At 43.6% G+C, this 25032-nt stretch overlaps 1 protein-coding gene across 1 annotated transcript in view; it reads right to left on the bottom strand.

Annotated features, from left to right (window-relative positions):
- Positions 1 to 2581: 2581 nt before the first annotated feature.
- The window catches only part of LOC120530783 (glycerol-3-phosphate dehydrogenase 1-like protein), a 28354-nt gene continuing 5903 nt past the window's right edge, over positions 2582 to 25032 (bottom strand). Inside the window, exons 2-8 of the mRNA XM_039755380.1 lie at positions 22251 to 22428; positions 19250 to 19390; positions 16869 to 17007; positions 13050 to 13162; positions 9394 to 9627; positions 5580 to 5686; positions 2582 to 2950 (exon numbers count right to left, since the gene is read on the bottom strand). Coding sequence (XP_039611314.1) covers positions 2854 to 2950; positions 5580 to 5686; positions 9394 to 9627; positions 13050 to 13162; positions 16869 to 17007; positions 19250 to 19390; positions 22251 to 22428 — 1009 coding nt within the window. The 3' untranslated portion in view covers positions 2582 to 2853. The remainder of the gene's footprint in view (positions 2951 to 5579; positions 5687 to 9393; positions 9628 to 13049; positions 13163 to 16868; positions 17008 to 19249; positions 19391 to 22250; positions 22429 to 25032) is intronic.

Below are 25032 nucleotides of genomic sequence, written 5' to 3'. Positions count from 1 at the left end.
ACTTAGATTTCAGCCCGTGTTAGATGGGTAGCACAGCTAGTAAAAGGATACGTGTCTGCGTATGTCTGTCTGGTGGCTATGCAGCTGTCATTCCAACGGATGGTGCATCACAAACATTTGTAATAATAATAATAAAATGCATTGCCTTTGTAATTGCAACAGATGGCACATCAGTGACCAGAGGGGACTGGGTGGTCTCGTGACCTCAACCCCTGCAGATTTTATTTTTTTTCTCCAGCTGTCTGGAGTTTTTTTTTGTTTGTTTTTTCTGTCCCCCCTGGCCATTGGACCTTACTCTTATTCTATGTTAATTAATGCTGACTTATTTTATTTTTCTATTCTTCATTATGTAAAGCACTTTGAGCTAATTTTTTTTTTGTATGAAAATATATAAATAAATGTTGTTGTATCAGAAACATTAAGTCTGCTTTTACGAATCCCATACCAAGTGGCGTATAACAGAGACATGTGCATTACATGGTACACTGCAAACGTTAATGCTGAGGTCTACATCGATTAGATTTGAACGCATCTTAGACGGGGGGCACAGCTATCATTTCTAAACCAAAAATGGCTTCAGTGCCAGTCCTCTGTAAGTTGCAAAGAAAATGCACCTGGAGCTAAATAAGTTTAACCAACTTAAAAACCTAATAGTTACCATTAAAAAAAAAACTGCGAAAGAGCAGTACAGGAGAAAGCTGGAGCAGAAGTTGCAGAACAACAGCATGAAGGAAGTGTGGGATGGGATGAAGATTATCAATGGCTGCAGCTCGAAGCGGGGTGCCGCCATCGAGACAGACGTGGAGAGAGCAAACCAAATGAACAACTTCTTTAACAGGTTTGATCACAGTAACCCACTCTCACCTCGGAGTACTGCATCCTCCAACCATCCTTCTGCTGATACCAGCATAGGTGAGACATCCCCACCCACAATTACAGCAGCCCAGGTGAGCAGAGAGCTGAGGAGACTTCGTGCCAGCAAAGCAGCGGGTCCAGATGGTGTATCGCCACGATTGCTGAAGGCCTGTGCGTTGGAACTGGGGAGTCCTCTACAGCGCATCTTCAACCTGAGCCTGGAACAGGGGAGAGTCCCAAGGCTTTGGAAAACATCTTGTATCACTCCTGTCCCAAAGGTATCACGTCCTAGTGAGCTGAATGACTTCCGGCCTGTTGCTCTGACGTCACATCTGATGAAGACCATGGAGCGGCTGCTGCTTCACCACCTGAGGCCACAGGTCCGCCATGCCCTCGACCCTCTGCAGTTCGCATACCAGGAGAAGGTGGGAGCGGAGGATGCCATCATCTATATGTTTCACCGATCCCTCTCCCACCTGGACAGAGGCAGTGGTGCTGTAAGAATTACTGTATGTTTTTGGACTTCTCTAGCGCCTTCAACACCATCCAACCTCTGCTCCTTAGAGACAAGCTGACTGAGATGGGAGTAGATTCATACCTGGTGGCATGGATCGTGGACTATCTTACAGACAGACCTCAGTATGTGACTACAGACCTCAATATGTGCGTCTTGGGAACTGCAGGTCTGACACTGTGTGCAGCAATACAGGGACGCCGCAGGGGACTGGACTTTCTCCGGTCCTGTTCAGCTAACATCAGACTTCCAATATGACTCGGAGTCCTGCCACGTGCAAAAGTTCGCTGATGACACTGCTATTGTGGGCTGCATCAGGAGTGGGCAGGAGGAGGAGTACAGAAAGTTAATCAAAGACTTTGTTAAATGGTGCGACTCAAACCACTTACACCTTAACACCAGCAAGACCAAGGAGCTGGTGGTGGATTTTAGGAGGCCCAGGCCCCTCATGGACCCTGTGATCATCAGAGGTGACTGTGTGCAGAGGGTGCAGACCTTTAAATATCTGGGAGTGCAGCTGGATGACAAATTGGACTGGACTGCCAATACTGATGCTCTATGTAAGAAAGGTCAGAGCAGACTATACTTTCTGAGAAGGTTGGCATCCTTCAACATCTGCAGTAAGATGCTGCAGATGTTCTACCAGACGGTTGTGGCGAGTGCCCTCTTCTACGCGGTGGTGTGCTGGGGTGGCAGCATAAAGATGAAAGGCGCCTCACGCCTGGACAAACTTGTTAAGAAGGCAGGCTCCATTGTAGGATTAAAGTTGGACAGTTTAACATCTGTGGCAGAGCGACGGGCACTAAGCAAACTCCTGTCAATCATGAAGAGTCCACTGCATCCACCTAACAGTGTCATCTCCAGGCAGAGGAGTAGCTTCAGTGACAGACTTTTGTCACTGTCCTGCTCCACTGACAGACTGAGGAGACCCCACACTATGCGACTCTTCAATTCCACCCGGGGGAGTAAATGCGAAGATTAATTTTATTTTAATTCTTTTCATTTTTATTACTATTTAATTTAATATTGTTTCTTTGTATCAGTATACTGCTGCTGGATTATGTGAATTTCCCCTTGGGATTAATAAAGTATCTATCTATCTATTTATTATGTGTATAACAACTAAACAGTTACTACAGATATAGTGAGCTAGCACAGAGCAGCTTGTTTACCGTAGAAAAGCTGTTAATGAAGCAAAATATGACAAAAAAGTAAAAAAAAAAATTTTTATTGTGCGTTTTCAGAAAAGCAAGAAATGTTTCCCAGTGATTTAAACAGTTAACCACCAAGTCATTCGCAAGTTACAGGAATCATAGCTGAACACAAACTCCATTACCGCCGGCATGAATTTCAGTTGCCTTTAAAAAAATAAGCTGTGGTTTGTGAGGAAACCGTGTGGTGTGGTCATCGGGTCACATGTCCTCATCGGGTCACATGTCCTCATCAGGTCACATGTCCTCATCGGGTCACATGTCCGCATCAGGTCACATGTGCTCAGGGTGATTTTGCAGACATGTGATGAACTCTTTCACGGGTCTCCCCTCAAAACAAATCTGGTACACCGCTGTAAAGAGTGGAAACCTGATCAAGAGAAGAAACAAAATTGTATTAGTGATGGTTCAGAATTTGAGAAAGTCTAACAGTATTTGTACACGTGCTGGCCATTCTAATGGCCACCTATAATGGCCTGCTTTCATTAGATCAGCTTTGTAAAACGACACTGGAGGCTGAACTGAGATGTGACTTAGATATACCGATAAATGTGATTTACTACATTTTTTTTCATCCATCCATCCATTTTCCAACCCGCTGAATCCGAACACAGGGTCACGGGGGTCTGCTGGAGCCAACACAGGGCACAAGGCAGGAACCAATCCCGGGCAGGGTGCCAACCCACCGCAGTAAATTTTTTTTTCCTTTCCCTTAAATCTTGAACATTCTGGTGACCCACTTAATTAAAATCATTATTAATTCTTCACATCTATAGCGCGTTTTCATACAGGGAGGACTCGGGGCACAAACCCAAGATCTTCTTAGTGCAGTGCCCCCTGCGTGGTGACTGCTGAACCACCATCTTCAGTTTCTTCCACAAATATTAAATTGCAGGCCAGTTTCGGGGTCAGATCTGCTATAACACAAATGAGGCTTCAGGGCTTCCTAATCCTGGAGGGATTTAGTCCACATTGCTTCATAATTTTGGGTGTCTACTCTATGAGAAGCGGTTTTTAAAGAATATCAAAAATCTAGTGTCATTCCACAGAGCCATTTAAATCAAAATCTTGAGATGTTGTGGTTCATTTCTGGTTAATAATCTGTCGTGGAAACCCACTGAAGAAGATAACAGAGGTTACCCAGACCTCGCTTGCTTGTTGTAAAAGGGCTCCCATAACAGTTGAGGGTTCGGAGCCCCAGAAATGTTGGTCTCGCCACTGATTCCCGGGTCTATGCAATATCAAGATATGTAGATATATAAAATTTTGTTTGAGCCCAGGGGGAAATTTGGCTTTTTACAGAAGATCTTTAAATAAATAAAGTGGGGAGAGCAATAGCATGGCACTACCTCCCCTGGGACACTAGAGGGCTGCCCTTCTAGGTGGCTGTGGCACCACGGATTCCCGCAGGGCATGCTGGGACTTGGAGTTTGGTACAGTCCTGTTGGAGGCCACCAGGGGGAGCTGCAGAGCCCGACAATGGACTTCCACCACACCTGGGAGGGATTCCAAGTAATACCAATGAGCCGCCTGCAGCATTCCCAGGAGCTTCATAAAAGGAGCCGCCTCACTCGAGAGGAGAGGACATGACTGGACTGGACTTGGTCTTGTGGACATTGTGCTCTTATGGGGAGCGAAGAAAGCACTTCCCCACCTATACATAAAGGTGTGCTGTGTGACAATTGGTGATCCTGCCTGTCTGTGTCGGGGTCAGGGTGGCTGTATGAGCCCTGGTGGTCCATATATACGTACCGTATATACTCGCGTTTAAGTCCTCATGCGGATAAGTCGGGGCTTGATTTTACCGTATAATTTCCGGTATTTTATAATGTGTATAACTTGAATGTGGAAAACTCACGCCATTGGTCCAAGAGATTATGATATGCTAACGCCCACCTGAGAGAGTCACCACGGCGCACACGGCCTTTTCTTTCTATGTATTGTGCCAACGTGACCACACGGTGATACCCGATCTATTTCTGAAGCGACGTTTGCACTGTTTTGTGTTTTTTGTAGCATGCACCTTTATCGTAAAAGCATCCCTCACCTGCGATGGAGCGTTCGATCAGAAGAAAACGTGAAGCTGGTTTTAAATTTAAAAGTCATTGAAGTTATGAAAGAAATCGGTAACTGGGCTGCTGCAACAGAATTCGATGCATCTGAGAAACTGATGAGAGATTGAAGGAGGCAAGAAGATGTAAAAAATAAATAAATGAAAAATTAAGTGTTACATTTTTAAACGGGGGCAGCACGGTGGCGCAGTGGTAGCGCTGCTGCCTCGCAGTTAGGAGACCCGGGTTCACTTCCCAGGTCCTCCCTGCATGGAGTTTGCATGTTCTCCCCGTGTCTGCGTGGGTTTCCTCCCACAGTCCAAAGACATGCAGGTTAGGTGGATTGGCGATTCTACATTGGCCCTAGAGTGTGCTTGGTGTGTTTGTGTGTGTCCTGCGGTGGGTTGGCACCCTGCCCAGGATTGGTTCCTGCCTTGTGCCCTGTGTTGGCTGGGATTGGCTCCAGCAGACCCCCGTGACCCTATTCGGATTCAGCGGGTTAGAAAATGGATGGATGGATGGAACCTTACCCAACACTGAAAATAAAAAAAAGTTCCCTCAGGTAGTGTTCTTCTGCGACTCACAGGTCAACGTGTTCCACTGTCACATCGTTTGGATTCGTTTAATCGAAATAAAAAATGCATACATGCTTACAGAGCGTTCCATTAAAGTGATGCACTATTGCTAACTTGTTTATCATTTAGCTACAAAAATTAGGAAAGTCAGTTTTGAACGCCAAGAACGATTATCCACTTTATTTTATTCTAGAAACTTCCCACACTAAAAAACGTCTGGGTGTGTGGGTATTAGAAGTTACCAGGGTGGGGGAGAAATATCATGGAGGCGAAATGTAGTGGGGGCGAAATATGCTGGGGTGAAATGTGGGGGACGAAATTTCGGTAAACCGTGTGGACAGGGCCTTACTGGTCACAAAGTCAGGATACTTACTTGTCGCTCATATTTCTCTGTTTTAAGATCTTATGAACTTCGGCCGATGTCTGAGGACCTTGCAGTTTTTGTCCATTCAACATTTCTTTCTCCAGCTCTTCAATAGACTGTAGATATGAAAATAATAATAATTATAATTTAAATTTGGAATTCTGTTGATATTGCATGGCAATTTAGACAGCGGACTCTTCATGACATAACATTTTTGAACAGAGAGCTCACAAAAACGGCTGTAAATCAGGGGCGCCAACAGGCCATTTATCTTAATTGGATCAACAATTAAAAAACTAATAAAATGCCAATAGTGGACAAGTTAATGCAAAATAAAAATACTTATGGTGGAGGGTCACATTCTTTATACTAACATTACCATCCCTACCTAATGCCTCACTGTGACTGCGGAGTCTGAAGTTTTCTTTCTTTCTTTTTAGTTTTTCTGGTGTGTGTTCAGACCACAGATGAAACTTTATTTGTCCCCAGAAGCTCTTTAATTAAACAAATACGTAAATAGACAGGTAAGAAAGTAAATAAATAAATATACACTTACGCCAGAATGACTATAAAGCAGGAAAATTAAAAAGAAAGGAAACGTCCGACTTGGCAGTCCCAGTCCCAGTGAGGTGCTATACAAGACTTACTGCTGGTATAAAGGAGCCCCCCATAGTGTTTCTTGACACACTTCTGCCAAATGATTTGTTGGCTGAAAGTCCTCCGTGTTGGTGTGTCACAGACAGGATGTGCAGCGTTGTTCATAATGACACTTAGTTTTGTCTTCAATCTCTGCTTTGCTACGACCTCCAGGGGGTCCAGAGTGAAACCTATAACTGAGCCTGCCTTTTTAATTAGCTTGTTGATTTGGTGGGCCTCTCTAGAAGTGATCTGACCAGCCCAGCACACCACACTACACTGCAGAAACTTGCACTGGCTATTACAGAGTTATAGAAGATGTGACGGATGTCACTTAACCACATGAAAGGAACACAGTCTCCTAAGGAAGGAGACCCTGCTCTGTCCCATCTTCTATAACTCCTCTGTGTTACAAGATCAGTCCAACCTGCCTCTAATGTGGACCCCCTCCACATCCTCTCCCTGCATAGCGACCGGACACAGAGGCTGTTTGGTGCGGTGAAAGTCAATCATCATTTTCTTGGTTTTGCTGAGGTTTAGTTGCAGACAATTCTCTTTGCAACAAGAAACAAAGTTCTCCCCCTGACTCTTCTCTTGTGTCTCGTCCCCCTTATCAATACACCCCTTAAGTGCAGAATCAGCTGAGAATGCCTGCAAGTGACCTGACCTGACCTGCTGTTCTATTTATAGACGGAGGTGTGCAGGGTGAAGAGAAAAGGAGACAGGACTGTGCCTTGTGGTTCTCCAGTGATGATCACATCCGTATCAGATACCATAGTGTGTGGGTGGGTGTGTGCGGCTGTATATCTATCTACCTATCTTATATAGTGCCTTTCATGTCTATCTACCTATCTATCTTATATAGTGCCTTTCATGTCTATCTACCTATCTATCTTATATAGTGTCAATCATGTCTACCTATCTATCTTATATAGTGCCAATCATGTCTATCTACCTATCTATCTTATATAGTGCCAATCATGTCTACCTACCTATCTTATATAGTGCCTTTCATGTCTACCTACCTATCTTATATAGTGCCTTTCATGTCTATCTACCTATCTATCTTATATAGTGCCAACCATGTCTACCTATCTATCTTATATAGTGCCTTTCATGTCTATCTACCTATCTTATATAGTGCCTTTCATGTCTATCTATCTATCTTGCAGTGCATCCAGAAAGTATTCACAGCGCATCACTTTTTCCACATTTTGTTCTGTTACAGCCTTATTCCAAAATGGATTAAATTCATTTTTTCCTCAGAATTCTACACACAACACCCCATAATGACAACATGAAAAAAGTTTACTTGAGGTTTTTGCAAATTTGTTAAAAATAAAAACACTGAGAAATCTCATGTACATAAGTATTCACAGCCTTTGCTCAATACTTTGTCGATGCACCTTTGGAAGCAATTACAGCCTCAAGTCTTTTTGAATATGATGCCACAAGCTTGGCACACCTATCCTTGGCCTGTTTCACCCATTCCTCTTTGCAGCACCTCTCAAGCTCCATCAGGTTGGATATCTCTCCAGAGATGTTCAATCAGATTCAAGTCTGGGCTCTGGCTGGGCCACTCAAGGACATTCACAGAGTTGTCCTGAAGCCACTCCTTTGATATCTTGGCTGTGTGCTTAGGGTCGTTGTCCTGCTGAAAGATGAACCGTCGCCCCAGTCTGATGTCAAGAGCGCTCTGGAGCAGGTTTTCATCCAGGATGTCTCTGTACATTGCTGCAGTCATCTTTTCCTTTATCCTGACTAGTCTCCCAGTTCCTGCCCCCCACAGCATGATGCTGCCACCACCAGGCTTCACTGTAGGGATGGTATTGGCCTGGTGATGAGCGGTGCCTGGTTTCCTCCAAACGTGACACCTGGCATTCACACCAAAGAGTTCAATCTTTGTCTCATCAGACCAGAGAATTTTGTTTCTCATGGTCTGAGAGTCCTTCAGGTGCCTTTTGGCAAACTCCAGGTGGGCTGCCATGCGCCTTTTACTATGGAGTGGCTTCCGTCTGGCCACTCTACCATACAGGCCTGATTGGTGGATTGCTGCAGACATGGTTGTCCTTCTGGAAGGTTCTCCTCTCTCCACAGAGGACCTCTGAATGCTCTGACAAAGTGACCATCGGGTTCTTGGTCACCTCCCTGACTAAGGCCCTTCTCCCCCGATCGCTCAGTTTAGATGGCCGGCCAGCTCTAGGAAGAGTCCTGGTGGTTTTGAACTTCTTCCACTTATGGATGATGGAGGCCACTGTGCTCATTGGGACCTTCAAAGCAGCAGAAATTTTTCTGTAACCTTCCCCAGATTTGTGCCTCGAGACAATCCTGTCTCGGAGGTCTACAGACAATTCCTTTGACTTCATGCTTGGTTTGTGCTCTGACATGAACTGTCAACTGTGGGACCTTCTATAGACAGGTGTGTGCCTTTCCAAATCAAGTCCAATCAACTGAATTTACCACAGGTGGACTCCAATGAAGCTGCAGAAACATCTCAAGGATGATCAGGGGGAAACAGGATGCACCCGAGCTCAATTTGGAGCTTCATGGCAAAGGCTGTGAATACTTATGTACATGTGCTTTCTCAGTATTTTTATCTTTAATAAATCTGCAAAAATCTCAAGTAAACTTTTTTCACGTTGTCATTATGGGGTGTTGTGTGTAGAATTCTGAGGAAAAATGAATTGAATCCATTTTGGAATAAAGCTGTAACATAACAAAATGTGGAAAAAGTGATGCGCTGTGAATACTTTCCGGATGCACCAGGCCCACACTTAGGAAATTCTGGGCCCCAGGCAGCTGATAGAGTCTGGGCCCCTTTTGTGTTTCAAATACGTGTGTATATTTTAAAACGCCACTTATTTTCGAAAAAGGGCAGGCCCCTGACAAGTTTCATGGTTGTCCTCCCCCTAGGTGCGGGCCTGGATGCACTGTGTATAGTGCCTTTCATGTCTGTCTATCTTACAGTATATTGTGCCTTTCATGTCTACCTATCTATCTTATATAGTACTTTTCATGTCTATTTACCTATCTATCAGGCTTTTGTAATAAGCCAAATTTCCACTGGGGAGACATAAAGTTCTATATATTATATATTGTCTTTCACATCTGTCTATTTATATAGTGACCTCGGGAGACGACTTGTTTTCAAGAAGCATTTCATACTAAGGTTTCTGGCAGAACTTACCTTCTGCGATTTCACAAAGGCCTCTGCCACCTTCCGGTTCCGTCCTCCGTAGCACGTGGTGATGAGGTCAGCCACGCCACAGCTCTCCAGGAATGTGGTCGAGCTCACCGTCCCTTTACAAAACACCTTGGCAAAGGCCACCATTTCCATCAGTCCCAGGCGAATCACAGCCGCCTTGGTGTTGTCCCCAAATCCAAGGCCATCACAGAATCCAGCTCCAACTGCGACAATGTTCTGAGGAGACAAATAAATAGAAGAAGATGCTGTTAACACATACAATACACCGAAGAAACTCACATAAGTATTTCAAAATATACAAAGTGACAAAGAGTTTTAGGAGTTTGTTACCAATCATTCATAAACCCACCGTTAAATGAAGCAGCATCAAGAGTGAGGCATGAACAAATTAATGGAAAGGAACCCAATAACCAAAACTTCAAATTCCCACTCTTAATCTAGCGGAGGCAGCATGGTGGCACAGTGCTCTGGGCACCTCCTAGGTGAAGCCACCTTGTTCTCCTCGTGTCTGTGCTTCCTCCAAATGCTACATTTTCTGCCCACATTCCAAAAAAAATGTGATTGTTAATTCAGCTGTGCAATACAGAAAATATGAGAATGTGCCTGTGGACAAATAAGCAGTACTAGCGCTAATAAACAGAGCCTTCCACATGAACCTGTCTGTCTATCTATCTATCAATCATACACTACCGGTCAAAAGTTTTAGAACACCTCAGTTTTTATGGAAATTCAGTTTAACGTCTTAATGTTTTGTGAAATCAAGGCATAGAACAAATAAATAATGGAAAAATAAGTCAAGGAATCATTATGTGAACAAAGTCTTATTCAAATTCTTGATTCATCAAAGTATCCGGCACCTTTTGTTGATATAACAGCCAGCTACACTGTGGTAACCCTTTTGATTCAGAATACCAGTCACCAACTCTGCCTCCAGTTAAAGAATCCGAGACCATCACACGTCCTCCTCCTGTTTGACAGTTGGTGTCACACACTGAGGAACCATCCTGTCACCAACTCAATGGCATACAAACACCCTGCGTGATGAACCAAAGATTTTAAATTTTGACTCATTGCTACATAAGACTTTCTCCCAGTCTGCAGTGGTCCACAGCTGGTATTTCCAGGCCCTACTTTGTCCTTTAATGAATGGCTTACCTCCTGCCAGTCACCCTGTCAGACCCACAGCACAAAGTCTCCTCTTCACAGTCCAAACTGACACTCGCTTTTGTCGACCTGCACTGTTCAGCTGTAAGGCTCCTTCAAAATATGGTGGTAACCCTTTTAATTCAGAGGGCCAGTCACCAACTCTGCCTCCAGGAAAACAACCCGAGACCATCACATGTCCTCCTCTCCAGGTTTGACAGTTGGTATGACATACTGAGATGCCATCCTGACACCAACTCGACGGCGCACAAACACCCTGCATCAGTGGTGAGTCGAAGATTTCAAATTTGGATTCATGGGTCTATAAGCCTGCATTAGTCCACAGCTGGTATTTCAAGACCCTATTATGTCCTTTAATGAATGGCTTTCTTCCTGCCAGTCGCCCTGTCTGACCCACAGCACAAAGTCTCCTCTTCACAGTCCAAACTGACAGTTGCTTTTGTCGCTCTGCACTGTTAAGCTGTAGTGCTGTGAGGCGTCTGTGACCACACAAGCTGGTGACCCCTCAGAAACTCGTCTTCTGATTGGCTGGTGACTTTGGCTCTGCCAGATCTCGTCCTATCAGAGCTTCTTCCAGTGTCCAGTTGCCTTTGGATTGTGTAGGACATGATTTTTTAAATTAAAAGGCTTACACTTCTAAGGGTAATAACGCTCGGCCTCATTTCATTTGTTAGTGCCGTTTTCTTGCCGTTACCTCTTTAGTATTGTCCAAGTCGTAATTCAGAGGGTGTAGTAACACAATCTGCTCCAACTCTGCTATAAGACACACAGAGGATTTTTTGAAGTCATCAACAGAAGTTGGGACACCTCTGCAAATGGTTTGCTTCAACTTACAAGGCTTCTTAGACTTGAATGGCTGCAGGACATCTGCAGGTTGTAACCTATTAGTTGTTCCCTGAAGAGAAGGCCCATTTGTAATATTCTGACATTTATTTATTTTTTTTTTTTGCACTGTTTGCTAACCCTAAACGTAGGTTGTTGTACCGTGTTAGCCATTATGAATGTAGTGAAAAGTCAAGCAAAATGACGCCCTTTCATTGGCTAACTAAAAAGATTACAATATGTAAGCTTTCTAGGCAACCCAATCTTGCCTGAAGAAGGGGCCAGAGTTCCCTTGAAAGCTTGCATATTGTAATCTTTTTAGTTAGCCAATGAAAGGGCGTCATTTTGCTTGACTTTTCACTAACTGTAAACTTTAAATTTAAACCTCTGGCAGTTTACTGCTTGCCTTTTCACAATTTTAGGCCATTCATTGCATTTCAACTGATTCAATCTGAAAGAAAGCTGAGGTAGGGTGGCGCAGTAGGTAGCACTGCTGCCTCGCAGTTAGGAGACCCGGGTTCGCTTACCAGGTCCTCCCTGCGTGGAGTTTGCATGTTGTCCCCGTGTCTGTGTGGGTTTCCTCCCACAGTCCAAAGACATGCAGGTTAGGTGCATTGGTGATCCTAAATTGTCCTGGGTGGGTGTGTGTGTGTGTGTGCCCTGCGGTGGGCTGGCGTCCTGCCCGGGGTTTGTTTCCTGCCTTGCACCCTGTGTTGGCTGGGATTGGCTCCAGCAGGCCCCCGTGCGTGACCCTGTAGTTAGGATATAGCGGGTTAGATAATGGATGGATGGATTTTTAAATGGGCATATAAGTCGTGGTCTGATTTTATGATCGATTGTCGGGTATCAAGACCCGACTTATACACGAGTATATATGGCAAATGATTTATACATTCTAATAAAAAATTGACAAACTTAAGTTTTGAAATGTCTACATTGAACTCAGAAACACAGAAACTGGCAAATAACAACAACAACAACCACCTTCTTAATGAGGCTTGGTGGCCAATGACAAACAGAAGTTGGCTGCAGCCCCCAGGAGGACTGAGTATGGGAACCTCTGTTCTACTGGGTTCAAGTCTGGTGATGGGGGGGGGACACGACATTCTAACACCTTTGTTGTCTTCATTCTGGAACGAAGTGAAAGTCTCCGTTGCAGTATAGTAAGGACCGGTAACGGTGTCCTGCACACACTTGACTTGAGCATACTCCGTTGACCCTTGACCTTCAGTTCTTGAGCAATTCTCTTTGGCTCTTTTCAGCCTGTCATAAATGCTAAGTGTGCTCTTCATAGTCTTCATCCTCGTTCTTTCTCTGTACGTCTATCATTCGTTTGCTCAGAGGCTGATACGCTTGCTGCATCCTGAGCAGCTCTTCTTCTCTCTGTCCCTAGGGTGTGCTTGGTGTATACCCTGCGGCGGGCTGGCGCCCTGCCCGGGGTTTGTTTCCTGCCTTGCGCCCTGTGTTGGCTGAGATTGGCTCCTGTAGATAGGATATAATGGGTTGGACAATGGATGATAAGCTGAGGTGTTCTAAAACGTTTGACTGTTTCCCCTTATCTGTCTACCTACCTATCTAATGTAGTGCCTTTCCTACCACATCTACTCACATTCACAGCATCAGTCAGTGTTTTTGCAGTGCATTTTGTTCACCTTTAGAGCGCCACACAACTCTACGGTGTCACTGTCTGCCACCACCGCAATTCGGAAGTTTGGAGTCTGCAGCAGATCCTTGAAGATGGCCCCATGCTGTGGATTTTTGCAACCTAGAGTGGGAATCACAAGACCATAAGACATGAGAGAGTCAAAAAAAGAGGATCAAGCTCACTTTTTGGAAATATATCAAAAGACAAACATTTTATATTAAAGGCTCATTGACATCTGTGCATTTTCAGAGATGTGTGTGTGGTCTATGGCCGGCTTGTCATCCCGGCCAATACCCCCAGGCCGTCACGTGGAGCTCTCCCTGCAGCATGGAGGTGCCCCGAATACCAGCAGGGAATCATGGACAATGGAGTTTTCCTCTACAGCCCTGCTGGATACCACAGGGGCCAACAGAGGACGCTGCAGGGAGGCCCAGAGAGTCCCATGTGCCCTATAACCCGGAAGTACGTCTTAGGCAAAGCGACAGGGGAAATGACGTACTTCCGGGATGAAGAAGAGGACTTTTTTATCTGACCCGGAAGTGATAGGAGGTCACATGGACTGACGGATCGAAACATTTCCGGGTCAGGGACTATAAAAGGACGATGGGAAATCCCAGATGTTGAGCTGAGCTGGGTGGAAGGGTGGCAACGTGTCTGGGAGTGGAGGATTGGTTTCTTGTATTGAGAATTATTGAGAATTGTAGGAGTATTGTGGAGAGAAGGGTGCTTTGTGCACTGTTATTAATAATAAAGTCAACTTATTGGACTTTTACCTGGTGTCTGGAGTATAGTATGAGGGTTCAAGAGGACGATAGCGCCCACTGTCTGTCACAATGTTTAACCTCCTTAGCATTATGAGCCAAGAAATGTGGAATTTTGGTCAGCAAGAAAAAATATTATTATGTTAAACAGAAACATGTAAATACCAAAATATCAATATAAATACAGTAAGAAATGCATGTCTAGTGTCCCCTACTGTACTGTTGCAGATTTCGTTCACGTCCCTGGCGTGAGATGTTTTGAGACAGTCGCCAACGCACAACGTGATGTTACAGTCGGGACAGTACAAGAGCCTGGCCTAATATCGGATTAGCCTGCAAAATTCTCCCTCCCTGTGCCTCATTATGTTCCCCGGTCTAACATTCTATCGTCTCCAGTGACCCAATCTTTTCCATATTTTGTACTTCAAGGCAGACCATTTGCTGTTTGTAGTTTGTTAATTGAAGCACCTGTAAGATTTGGTCGCCATGATTTCTTGCCCATAGAATGTAAACAGGAAGTGGATCATTTCCCGTTCTCGCATGCAACAAACACCGCCAACTACAGTGGTGTGAAAAACTATTTGCCCCCTTCCTGATTTCTTATTCTTTTGCATGTTTGTCACACAAAATGTTTCTGATCATCAAACACATTTAACCATTAGTCAAATATAACACAAGTAAACACAAAATGCAGTTTTTAAATGATGGTTTTATTATTTAGGGAGAAAAAATCCAAACCTACATGGCCCTGTGTGAAAAAGTAATTGCCCCCTGAACCTAATAACTGGTTGGGCCACCCTTAGCAGCAATAACTGCAATCAAGCGTTTGCGATAACTTGCAATGAGTCTTTAACAGCGCTCTGGAGGAATTTTGGCCCACTCATCTTTGCAGAATTGTTGTAATTCAGCTTTATTTGAGGGTTTTCTAGCATGAACCGCCTTTTTAAGGTCATGCCATAGCATCTCAATTGGATTCAGGTCAGGACTTTGACTAGGCCACTCCAAAGTCTTCATTTTGTTTTTCTTCAGCCATTCAGAGGTGGATTTGCTGGTGTGTTTTGGGTCATTGTCCTGTTGCAGCACCCAAGATCGCTTCAGCTTGAGTTGACGAACAGATGGCCGGACATTCTCCTTCAGGATTTTTGGTAGACAGTAGAATTCATGGTTCCATCTATCACAGCAAGCCTTCCAGGTCCTGAAGCAGCAAAACAACCCCAGACCATCACACTACCACCACCATATTTTACTGTTGGTATGATGTTCTTATTCTGAAATGCTGTGTTCCTTTTCGCCAGATGTAACGGACATTTGCCTTCCAAAAGTTCAACTTTTGTCTCATCAGTCCACAAGGTATTTTCCCAAAAGTCTTGGCAATCATTGAGATGTTTCTTAGCAAAATTGAGACAAGCCCTAATGTTCTTTTTGCTTAACAGTGGTTTGCGTCTTGGAAATCTGCCATGCAGGCCGGTTTTGCCCAGTCTCTTTCTTATGGTGGAGTCGTGAACACTGACCTTAATTGAGGCAAGTGAGGCCTGCAGTTCTTTAGATGTTGTCCTGGGGTCTTTTGTGACCTCTCAGATGAGTCGTCTCTGCGCTTTTGGGGTAATTTTGGTCGGCCGGCCACTCCTGGGAAGGTTCACCACTGTTCCATGTTTTTGCCATTTGTGGATAATGGCTCTCACTGTGGTTCGCTGGAGTCCCAAAGCTTTAAAATGGCTTTATAACCTTTACCAGACTGATAGATCTCAATTACTTCTGTTCTCATTTGTTCCTGAATTTCTTTGGATCTTGGCATGATGTCTAGCTTTTGAGGTGCTTTTGGTCTACTTCTCTGTGTCAGGCAGCTCCTATTGAAGTGATTTCTTGATTGAAACAGGTGTGGCAGTAATCAGGAAATTGAACTCAGGTGTGATACACCACAGTTAGGTGATTTTTGAACAAGGGGGCAATTACTTTTTCACACAGGGCCATGTAGGTTTTGATTTTTTCTTCTCCCTAAATAATAAAAACCATCATTTAAAAACTGCATTTTGTGTTTACTTGTGTTATATTTGACTAATGGATAAACGTTTTGTGTGACAAACATGCAAAAGAATAAGAAATCAGGAAGGGGGCAAATAGTTTTTCACACCACTGTAGCAGTCCGTCGTGAAGTGTAAGTAGGAACTGCTTTTGACGGCGTAAGCACGATGCGCAAATGTAAATCCTCCTTAAGTCAAGTGTGATCAGAATATAAGTTTAATGTCACTGTGCTCTGTACAAAAATGATTTTATAAATCTACTCACATGTACGGGCCAGGCCAAAGTTAGCACACAGGGGCTCTCAGCATTTAGAATTGCTGGGCCAAGCATAGGACAAGATAGGCAAAGACAGCTGGAGGGATGTATAGTCGGCCTAAAGACAGGTGTATACTATTTTGTCCTCTGTTAAAAGTCAGCACAAAATCTTCTTTGTTTTGAAATGGACTATTTGCTGACGTGGGGGCCTGCAAATGGAGGAACCAGTATAAAAGGCTAGGACAGCAGCCAAATACTTTGAAGCCGACGGACAGATGGGTGATAACGTCATCCCGTCCTGAAAATCCTTCCATCGCAGCGACGAAAAATGGCAGACAGTATACACTGAGTTCCCACCTGGGGTGATTGTCTTGCTATGGCTTCCTTCATCTGTAATGCCGTGTAAATCGTCATTAAAGAAAGCTACGTTATTTTCTCTTATGTGATTTCTTACCGCCGTATCACTATGGGAGAGGTATCGCCTTTTAATATTATATCTATATAGTTTTCGGTCTGCAGTGGGCTGGCGCCCTGCCCGGGGTTTGTTTTCTGCCTTGCGCCCTGTGTTGGCTGGGATTGGCTCCAGCAGACCCCCGTGACCCTGTAGTTAGGATATAGCGGGTTGGATAATGGATGGATGGATAGTTTTCAGCTACTTAAAACGCCGCAATTACAAAAGAACTTATTCCAACTAGGGAGCTACCGCCCCCTAAAGGAACATCAAGTTGTACAACTGTCATGTTTTTACAGCTTGCCATCCCTCTCTCTATAACATACGCATCACTTACCTATTGTCGTTTCACAGAAATTCTCTGCTGCCACCTCGTTGGCGATGTTGGCACCCATCAGCACGCTCACTTCGATTTCCATTTTCTCTCGGATGATGTCAGAGATGAGCTTCAGGCCATCAGGGCCTTCATCCACACCCTGTGAAACATTGAAATGAGAGAGACTGCCATTCAGAGGTCTTTCATTTTTATGGCATTGATCTAAAAAATAATCAACTTTGACTCGCTTACTCGTTACATACAACCTTTAAAATACGATACACGTTGACCATAGTAGCAGGATCACCACCACTAGACTACATGCTTGTTTCTATCACAATGCAAAAGGGATTAGAAAAGGAATCCACTGTTCTTGTTCTGAATATTTACACTAAGACCAGGTTACTAGTAGTAGTAGTAGTAGTACAGTAGTACGCAAATTCAGTTTACATTTATGTAATACTAGCTGTTTCCCTGCTGCTCCAGCCACGTAGTAGTGAAACAGGACAAACTTTAAAAATCAATAAACAAACAGGTATCGTTAGCTAGGCAAGGTACGCTCCAGCACGTGGCGACAGGTAGACCAACTCGAACGGAGGCTGGCTTTCTTTCTTCCTTCCAGTCACTCCTCTTCACAGTCCAAACTGACACTCGCTTTTGTCGCCCTGCACTGTAAAGCTGTGAGGCGCCTGTGACCACACCAGCTGGTGACCCTCAGAAGCTCATCTTCTTTAATTTTTCACTTAAGCTGGCACTTAAGTCTTCAATCTGCCTCAAGAATGATTAAAGATATGAAGAGGTAGGAGAAGTGACCGCGAAGGTGGTACGGATTGAACACGGTGCCCATATGCATGCACTGCACGGCCGCCCTGCTAGCCGCTGCCGAGAGCTGATTCTACAATAAAATAAAATAAAAATAAAAAAAGAGTAATAAAAATCGTCACCCCAAAAGTGGATAGTAGACATCACGTAGTATATGTGTACCACATTTCAAGTCAATTGGTGAAACGGTTTGCGAGCTACAGGTGATTTAAAATCCTGGACAGACAAACGAACAGCCACAGTAGCGTATTATAGAAGAAGATATATATATATATATATTGTGAAGGACAGCCGGGTCCCATGCCCGGCAGGGATGCCCCTGCTGCTTATGTTCCGGGGGAGCCGCCATGGGCAGTTCAATACCTCCCCCGGGACGCTTGGTGGCAGCCTCCCTGGCCGCCGGTGATTCCCCAACCACCCGCAGGGCTCGATGGGAGATGGAGTCCTCCACAGCTTGGTTGGCTGGACGAGTCTTCAGCCCCACCTGGAAGTGCAATTAGGACCAGGCGGTTAATCACCTGGAACGCTTCTGGGTGGGCTATAAAAGGGCCCAGCCACCACCACTCGAGGAGCCAGAGTTGGGAGGAAGGTGACGAAGCTTGAGGTTGAGTGGTGGTAAAGGAAGGAAGAGAACTGTTCTGTGCTTGTGTTTTGGGGACTGTGTTTGGGCTGTGTGGCACAGGGAAGACGTGTCCCATAGCCAAAGAAAAATAAAGTCTTTGTGTTTTTTATACGTGCCTCTGTGTCCATTTGTGTCGGGTCAGGTGCCTATATAGTGCCTTTGTTACTATATATTATATATATATATTATATACATACACATACATATATATATATATATATATATATATATATATATATATATATATATATATATATATATATACTGTGGTGGGTTGGCACCCTGCCCTGGATTGGTTCCTGCCTTGTGCCCTGTGTTGGCTGGGTTTGGCTCCAGCAGACCCCCGTGACCCTGTATTTGGATTCAGCGGGTTAGAAAATGGATGGTTATATATATATATATATATATATATATATTATATATTTGGCTGTTCAGGTCACAAAGACAGAATGAGTCCCAAAAATAGTTGGGATGCCAACCCGGCCAACTGTATGGAATTTCAAAAGCAACAGGCGGGCACGGTGGAGCTCAAAGACAAAGAATGCTGGCAGTCACCCAGTTTGCCCTCTGGTGGTCGTTCCGAGTGTCAACTGGATGATAACATGTATACAAGACCAGAAGGGGGTGGGTTAGGGTTGATTTTAGTTGACCAATGAGAAACGTGTACCAAGTTTCATAAAAATCGCTCCAGCCGTTCGGAAGTGATGCTTGACCAGACATATTTATAGCCACACACAGGCATTGACTTTTATATATATATGTTGATAAATTGACCCATTTTCAGGTATCATTTCACTAACTAGAGGATAAGTATCACTACACCAAAAGTCTGAGCTCTGTCTAGGTTTGTATTGCACAAGTACATGACAATTGGGACAGCTGGACCACTTTCTATCTTCTGTACCTCCAAAGTGCAATAAACACAGACGTTATTATGGACCTCATGGCTCAACTTTACCTTGATAAGCGATATGCCGATAGCGCCAGGTTTGACCTTGGTTTTCATCTGATCACACAGTTTCCCTATAAACTGGTGGGGAAGCACAAAGACCAGAATATCTGCACCTGTCGACGCCTCAAGTATATCAGGAACTGCAACCTAAAAAGGTAAGAAAAAGACATGAAGGAATAAAAAAAAAAAATCTCACATGCACAAAATACTCCACTCAAAAACAATATTTTAAAATGTTAAAATGCAACTTACTGCATATAGTTAGTCGTGGTGACCAAGAAAAAAATTTTATCTCATGGTTTTGTAGAGAAAGTACATCTTGAATATTCAAATTTATCCATCCATCCATTATCCAACCCACTATATCCTAACTACAGGGTCACGGGGGGTCTGCTGGACCAATCCCAGCCAACACAGGGCGCAAGGCAGGAAACAAACCCCGGGCAGGGCACCAGCTCACCGCAGGGCACACACACACACACACCAATCAACAAATAGCATTAGGGTGTGACTAATTATGGACGTTCACGATGTGAAAAAACGTCCATGGGAAGAAAAAAAAAATCTCAAGTAACTTGTGTTACATAATCTATATGTTTAATATCCATTTGTTCGCTCATTGCTAAAATATTATTAATAGTCACATCCTGGAAAGACGACCTTCACACAGTGCTGTGCATCTGACTTGAAGATCTGCCTCTCCCCTTCATTTATTGGTCAGGCGTGATATTTTATCATTCCCACAATGCTGTGCATCTGAATTAAAAACATGACTCTCAACCAGTTTTTAAGACTTTTAAGTCAAATGCATAGCGGGAATGGTATCTTTCCTGTTCACTAATTTCAGTTTCATTATTAAAACAAACCTGCGAATTAACAGATCTGCGAATCGTAAACCCATGAACCGCAAGGGCCAGCTGTAAACTGTAAATGAAGGTCAAGAGAGAGTGCAGGTCAAGGCAGTACCAGCATTCATTGCTCAGGACAGTTGTAACCATAGCAGCTATGTGTGGCCTGGTGTGGTCCCGCTGCAGGGTCAGGCCATGTCAGAGGTAAGAATGGAGGGTACGTGACAAGCCATCCTGCCCAAACAGCAGGAATATGGAGCCCTGGCCTTTAGTATCCTGTCACTAATGCAGCCATTGTATCTGTCAGCAGTTTTAGCAGCAGTGGTAGAGGGCAGATCTGAAATGATCACTCATGTGGATTTGCCTGATGTGGTTACTCAAGGCTGACAAAATCTTGATTTGTCACTCGGCCTTCTTGTTTGCTGCAGTCGATGAGCCACAGTGTCTGGCAACGCACACTTAACAAAAGGCCTGACTGCAGCATGCCAGTGGCTCTCTGTGTTGCCTCTGGTCATACTTGACACGTGACTTAAGTGTGGCATTTGTCTTTCTGTGACCTTTTTAAAAGTGACTTTATCAGAGGACTTCCCTGGTTAAAAGCGCACACAGAGATTTTGTTTGTTTAATAAGTTCCCATGCATCACCACACAAGCTGTACTGCTCTTTAAGAGGGCTAATACAAAAAGGAGAACAGTTTGTGGAAATACCTAGGCTAAAAGGAGAGTTTTCTCACTCCAGAACATGTCTCTTTTTTCCCATAAGTATATTTTTTCCACCATAGGGCAGATATATTTAGACAAAACTGCCAACATCAAACTAATAAAATCTACGCTTTAGGCAAGATATGAGATGAGGAACACGATGATGCAGATGTGTGAGCCATCAAACCCACCAATCATGAGTGTTGGCTGAAAAGGTAAGCTGTATATCTCACAATATGTCTGGCCTTCTTTCTCTCTCTTTTATTATTCATTCTTTTTACTTTCTCATATACGATGTATAGGGAAAGTATCGTAATCGTCCAAAGATTTGATGTCAAGAATTTTGATGAATCTCGATGTTTTACATGTCTCTGACTTCCTCGTATATGAAGTATGGGGTAAGTACTATAATCATCCAAATATTTGATGTCGAGAATTTGATGAATCTCGATGTTTTACATGTCTCTGACTTCCTCGTATATGAAGTATGGGGTAAGTATTATAATCATCCAAAGATTCGATGTCGAGATTTTGATGAATCTCGATGTTTTAGACGTCTCTGACTTCCTCGTATATGAAGTATGGGGTAAGTACTATAATCATCCAAAATTCGTTGTCGAGATTTTGATGAATCTCGATGTTTTACACGTCTCTGACTTCCTCGTATATGAAGTTTGGGGTAAGTATTATAATCATCCAAAAATTCAATTTCAAGATTTTGATGAATCTCGACGTTTTACACCTCCAAAAATACCATTTTTGGAATTATGTCTGTCTGTGTGTGTGTATATATGTAAACAAGATAACCTGAGTATGCTTTCACTTAGGTCAACCAAATTTTGCATATAAGTATTAACTACAAAATGTAGATTTCTATCAACTTTTGGGCTATTTCCGTTAACTGGAAGTGGTAGTTTAATTTTATTAATGCAGCTGCAGAGTCTGATTTATTCAACTTTACTTTTATAATAAATGTTCGATATATTATTAATTTGATTTGTTTTGATGGTTCTTTAATGTACATAGTATAAAAATATAATCATTGTCTTGTGGTTTACTCCTCAAATATCCATCCCCATATCTAAGTATAGGGTGGCACGGTGGTGCAGTGGTAGCGTTGCTGCCTCGCTGTAAGGAGACCTGGGTTCGCTTTCCCAGGTCCTCCCTGCGTGGGTTTCCTCCGGGTGCTCCGGTTTCCTCCCACAGTCCAAAGACATGCAGGTTAGGTGCGTTGGTGATCCTAAATTGTCCCTAGTGTGCGCTTGGTGTGTGGGTGTGACTGATGCCCTGCCTGGAATTTGTTCCTACCTTGCGCCCTGTGCTGGCTGGGATTGGCTCCAGCAGACCCCCGTGAACCCGTGTTAAGATAAAGCGGGTTGGATAATGGATGGATGGATAACTAAGTATATGAGAAAGTCGAGGGGAGACCACTTCCGATTTTTTTTCTATACAACTTACCACATTTTTTGGCAGTTTGTGTCCCGGTAAGTACTTCACATTTTCATGCTCCGTGTTGATGATCTCACTTAACTTCTTGCCTTCTATCATTTCTTCATAGACCCACATATTGACAATGGGTTCAAAACGGTTGGATTTTTTCACATTATGGCCAATAATTTTAGCAATGGCTGATCCCCTTGGAAAAAAAAAAAACAAAACAAACAAAACAAATAAACATATATTAAAAGACATATTTAAACATTTTAGATCCATTTTTTCATAAAAAACTAAATTCACTTTATATTGCTATTATATTTCAGGCAGAGTTCTCTCCCCTGGCTTGTGTTTAAATTCTTTTATTTGTTCATTTTCAATTCTTTTCTTTATATCAATACTGTGTGAGGGACAGAACTCCATTCAGGATGGGGGGGATAGTCCATTACCTGGCCAGGTGGCCATGATGAAATCAAAAACAGGACATTTCATGTTCTCTCCAGGAGATTGGCAGAAGATGCCAACAATATAAAGAGACTGTTGGCATCCTGGCTGGGATGGAGCAGGGATATTTACTCGGCCAGAAGGATGGGGGAGACCACGGCATGTGGCTATGTGGCCACTAGATGGGTAAATACACAGACACCCACAGGGCATGCTGGGATTTGTTTGTCCTAAACACTATGGAGGGCACTGTATATAAAACAACATTTCATAAAAAGGTTATATACACTACCAGTTAAAAGTTTTACAACGCCTATTTTTTTCTTCAAATGTATTCACTTAAAATGCAATGACTGACCCAAAATTGCAAAAAAAGTAAAAAGTAAACCGCCCGTGGTTTAAATTTAAAGTTTAGCTTTGCAAAAACTAAAAAATTCAGACGTCAGCATCAGTAGACTTTGCGTCCTAGGAACCAAGTTACCCGGGTTATTCTATAACATTTAAGGAATTATTTACCGCTCCGATGTTGATCTTTCTGGTCATAAAATTGGTTGTTACGATAGCAAATGACGAGAAGAATTCATCATTAATTGCAAAATTACGGTATTTGAGGGTTCCTCTCGAGTGCCTTTTTCTCTTGCACGATTTGGCTCAAAAACTAATCAGCACATCATCATCTCTTAACAGGCTTAAGTTTCGGGTTTGGTGTTTTTCCATCCAGCCATTTTAGCTCCAGACCATCCTCAAGAAACTGTGACACACAGACGCACACCCATCATCGAGATATTGACGTTTTCGGTATCAGGGGACCCTAAAAAAATCTAGATCTGTTGAAAACTGGAGATGGAAATGTCGCTACAAAAAAGGAAATTTCAGAATATTACAAATGGCCCTTCTTCAGGGAACAACTACAGATGTTCTGCAGCCATTAAAGTAAATGAAGCCTTGCAAGTTTAAGCACACAATTTGAACAGGTGTCCCAACTTGCGTTGATTACTTCAAACCCCTCTGTGTGTCTTAAAGCAGAGTTGAAACAGACTGTGTTACTACACCCTTTGAAGTATGAATTGGACAATATTCTGGTGATAATGGCAAGAAAATTACAATTAACAGAGTGTATTACTCTAAGACGTTGTCACGCACGAGCGCATGGGGAGCAGCTGAAGGACCCGACGCGCATTGCCACAAGCCGTGCCAGGAGACAAAGGCGGGGTACTACTAACCACTCTCTCTCTTTTTTCATAGAAAGAACGAAGCACCGCCGCCATGATTCCTCCCGCAGAAACAAAACGCCATCACTTCTGGGTTCCTTTCTTCCCTCTGGTCAACAACCCATCCACCACCACGCCTTCCCAGCATTCCACGAACCTAATTTCCAGTCCGGCTCCTTTATATGTCCGTGCAACCCTCCCTGTATTGTCTAACACAATTCTCCATTTTGTTTTGGGATTTGGAAGGCCGTGATTATTATTTACAGTATATGGGGCCTAAACAATCCCAAACCTTTATGACTGTCTCAGTCTCTTATTACAACGTGTAGGCCTTTCATTTAGAGAAACTGCAAAAAAATCAAAATATCAGTGAGTCCAGTGGTGTCCTACACAATTCAAAGGCAACTGGAGACTGGAAGAAACTGACAGGAAGAGATCTGGCAGAGCCAAAGTCACCAGCCAATCGGAAGACGAGTTTCTGAGAGTCACCAGCTTGTGTGGTCACAGGCGCCTCACAGCTTAACAGTGCAGGGTGACAAAAGCAAGTGTCAGTTTGGACTGTGAAGAGGAGACTTTGTGCTGTGGGTCTGACAGGGCGAGTGGCAGGAAGAAAGCCAGCCTCCGTTCGAGTCGGTCGGGCCTTCTTCAGGGAACAACTTAGAGGTTACAAACTGCAGCAATTCAAGTAAATGAAGCCTTGCACATTGAAGGAAACAATTTGCACAGGTGTCCCAACTTCTGTTGATTACTTCAAAACCCTCAGTCTGTCTTATAGCGGAGTTGAAGCAGACTGTGTTACGACACCTTCTGAAGTACGACTTGGATAGTATCGCAACTTATAATGGCAAGAAAACAGTAATTAACAAATGAAATGAGACACAGTGTTATTACCCTTAGAAGTGGAGGCCTTTCATTTAGAGAACTTGCAAAAAAAAAATTAAAAGTGTCGGTGAGTCCAGTTGTGTCCTACACAATCCTAAGGCAACTGGATACTGGCTCGGCCAGATCGCGTCCTATCACAGTTTCTTCCAAAGTCACCAGCCAAACAGAAGACGAGTTTCTGAGGGTCACCAGCTTGTGTGGTCACAGACGCCTCACAGCACTACAGCTTAACAGTGCAGGGCGACAAAAGCAACTGTCAGTTTGGACTG

This window comes from Polypterus senegalus, chromosome 6 (genome assembly GCF_016835505.1).
Source record: "Polypterus senegalus isolate Bchr_013 chromosome 6, ASM1683550v1, whole genome shotgun sequence".
NCBI classification, from domain to species: domain Eukaryota; kingdom Metazoa; phylum Chordata; class Cladistia; order Polypteriformes; family Polypteridae; genus Polypterus; species Polypterus senegalus.
Note: the sequence above shows the minus strand (reverse complement) of the source record. Positions and strands in the feature narration are given on the sequence as shown.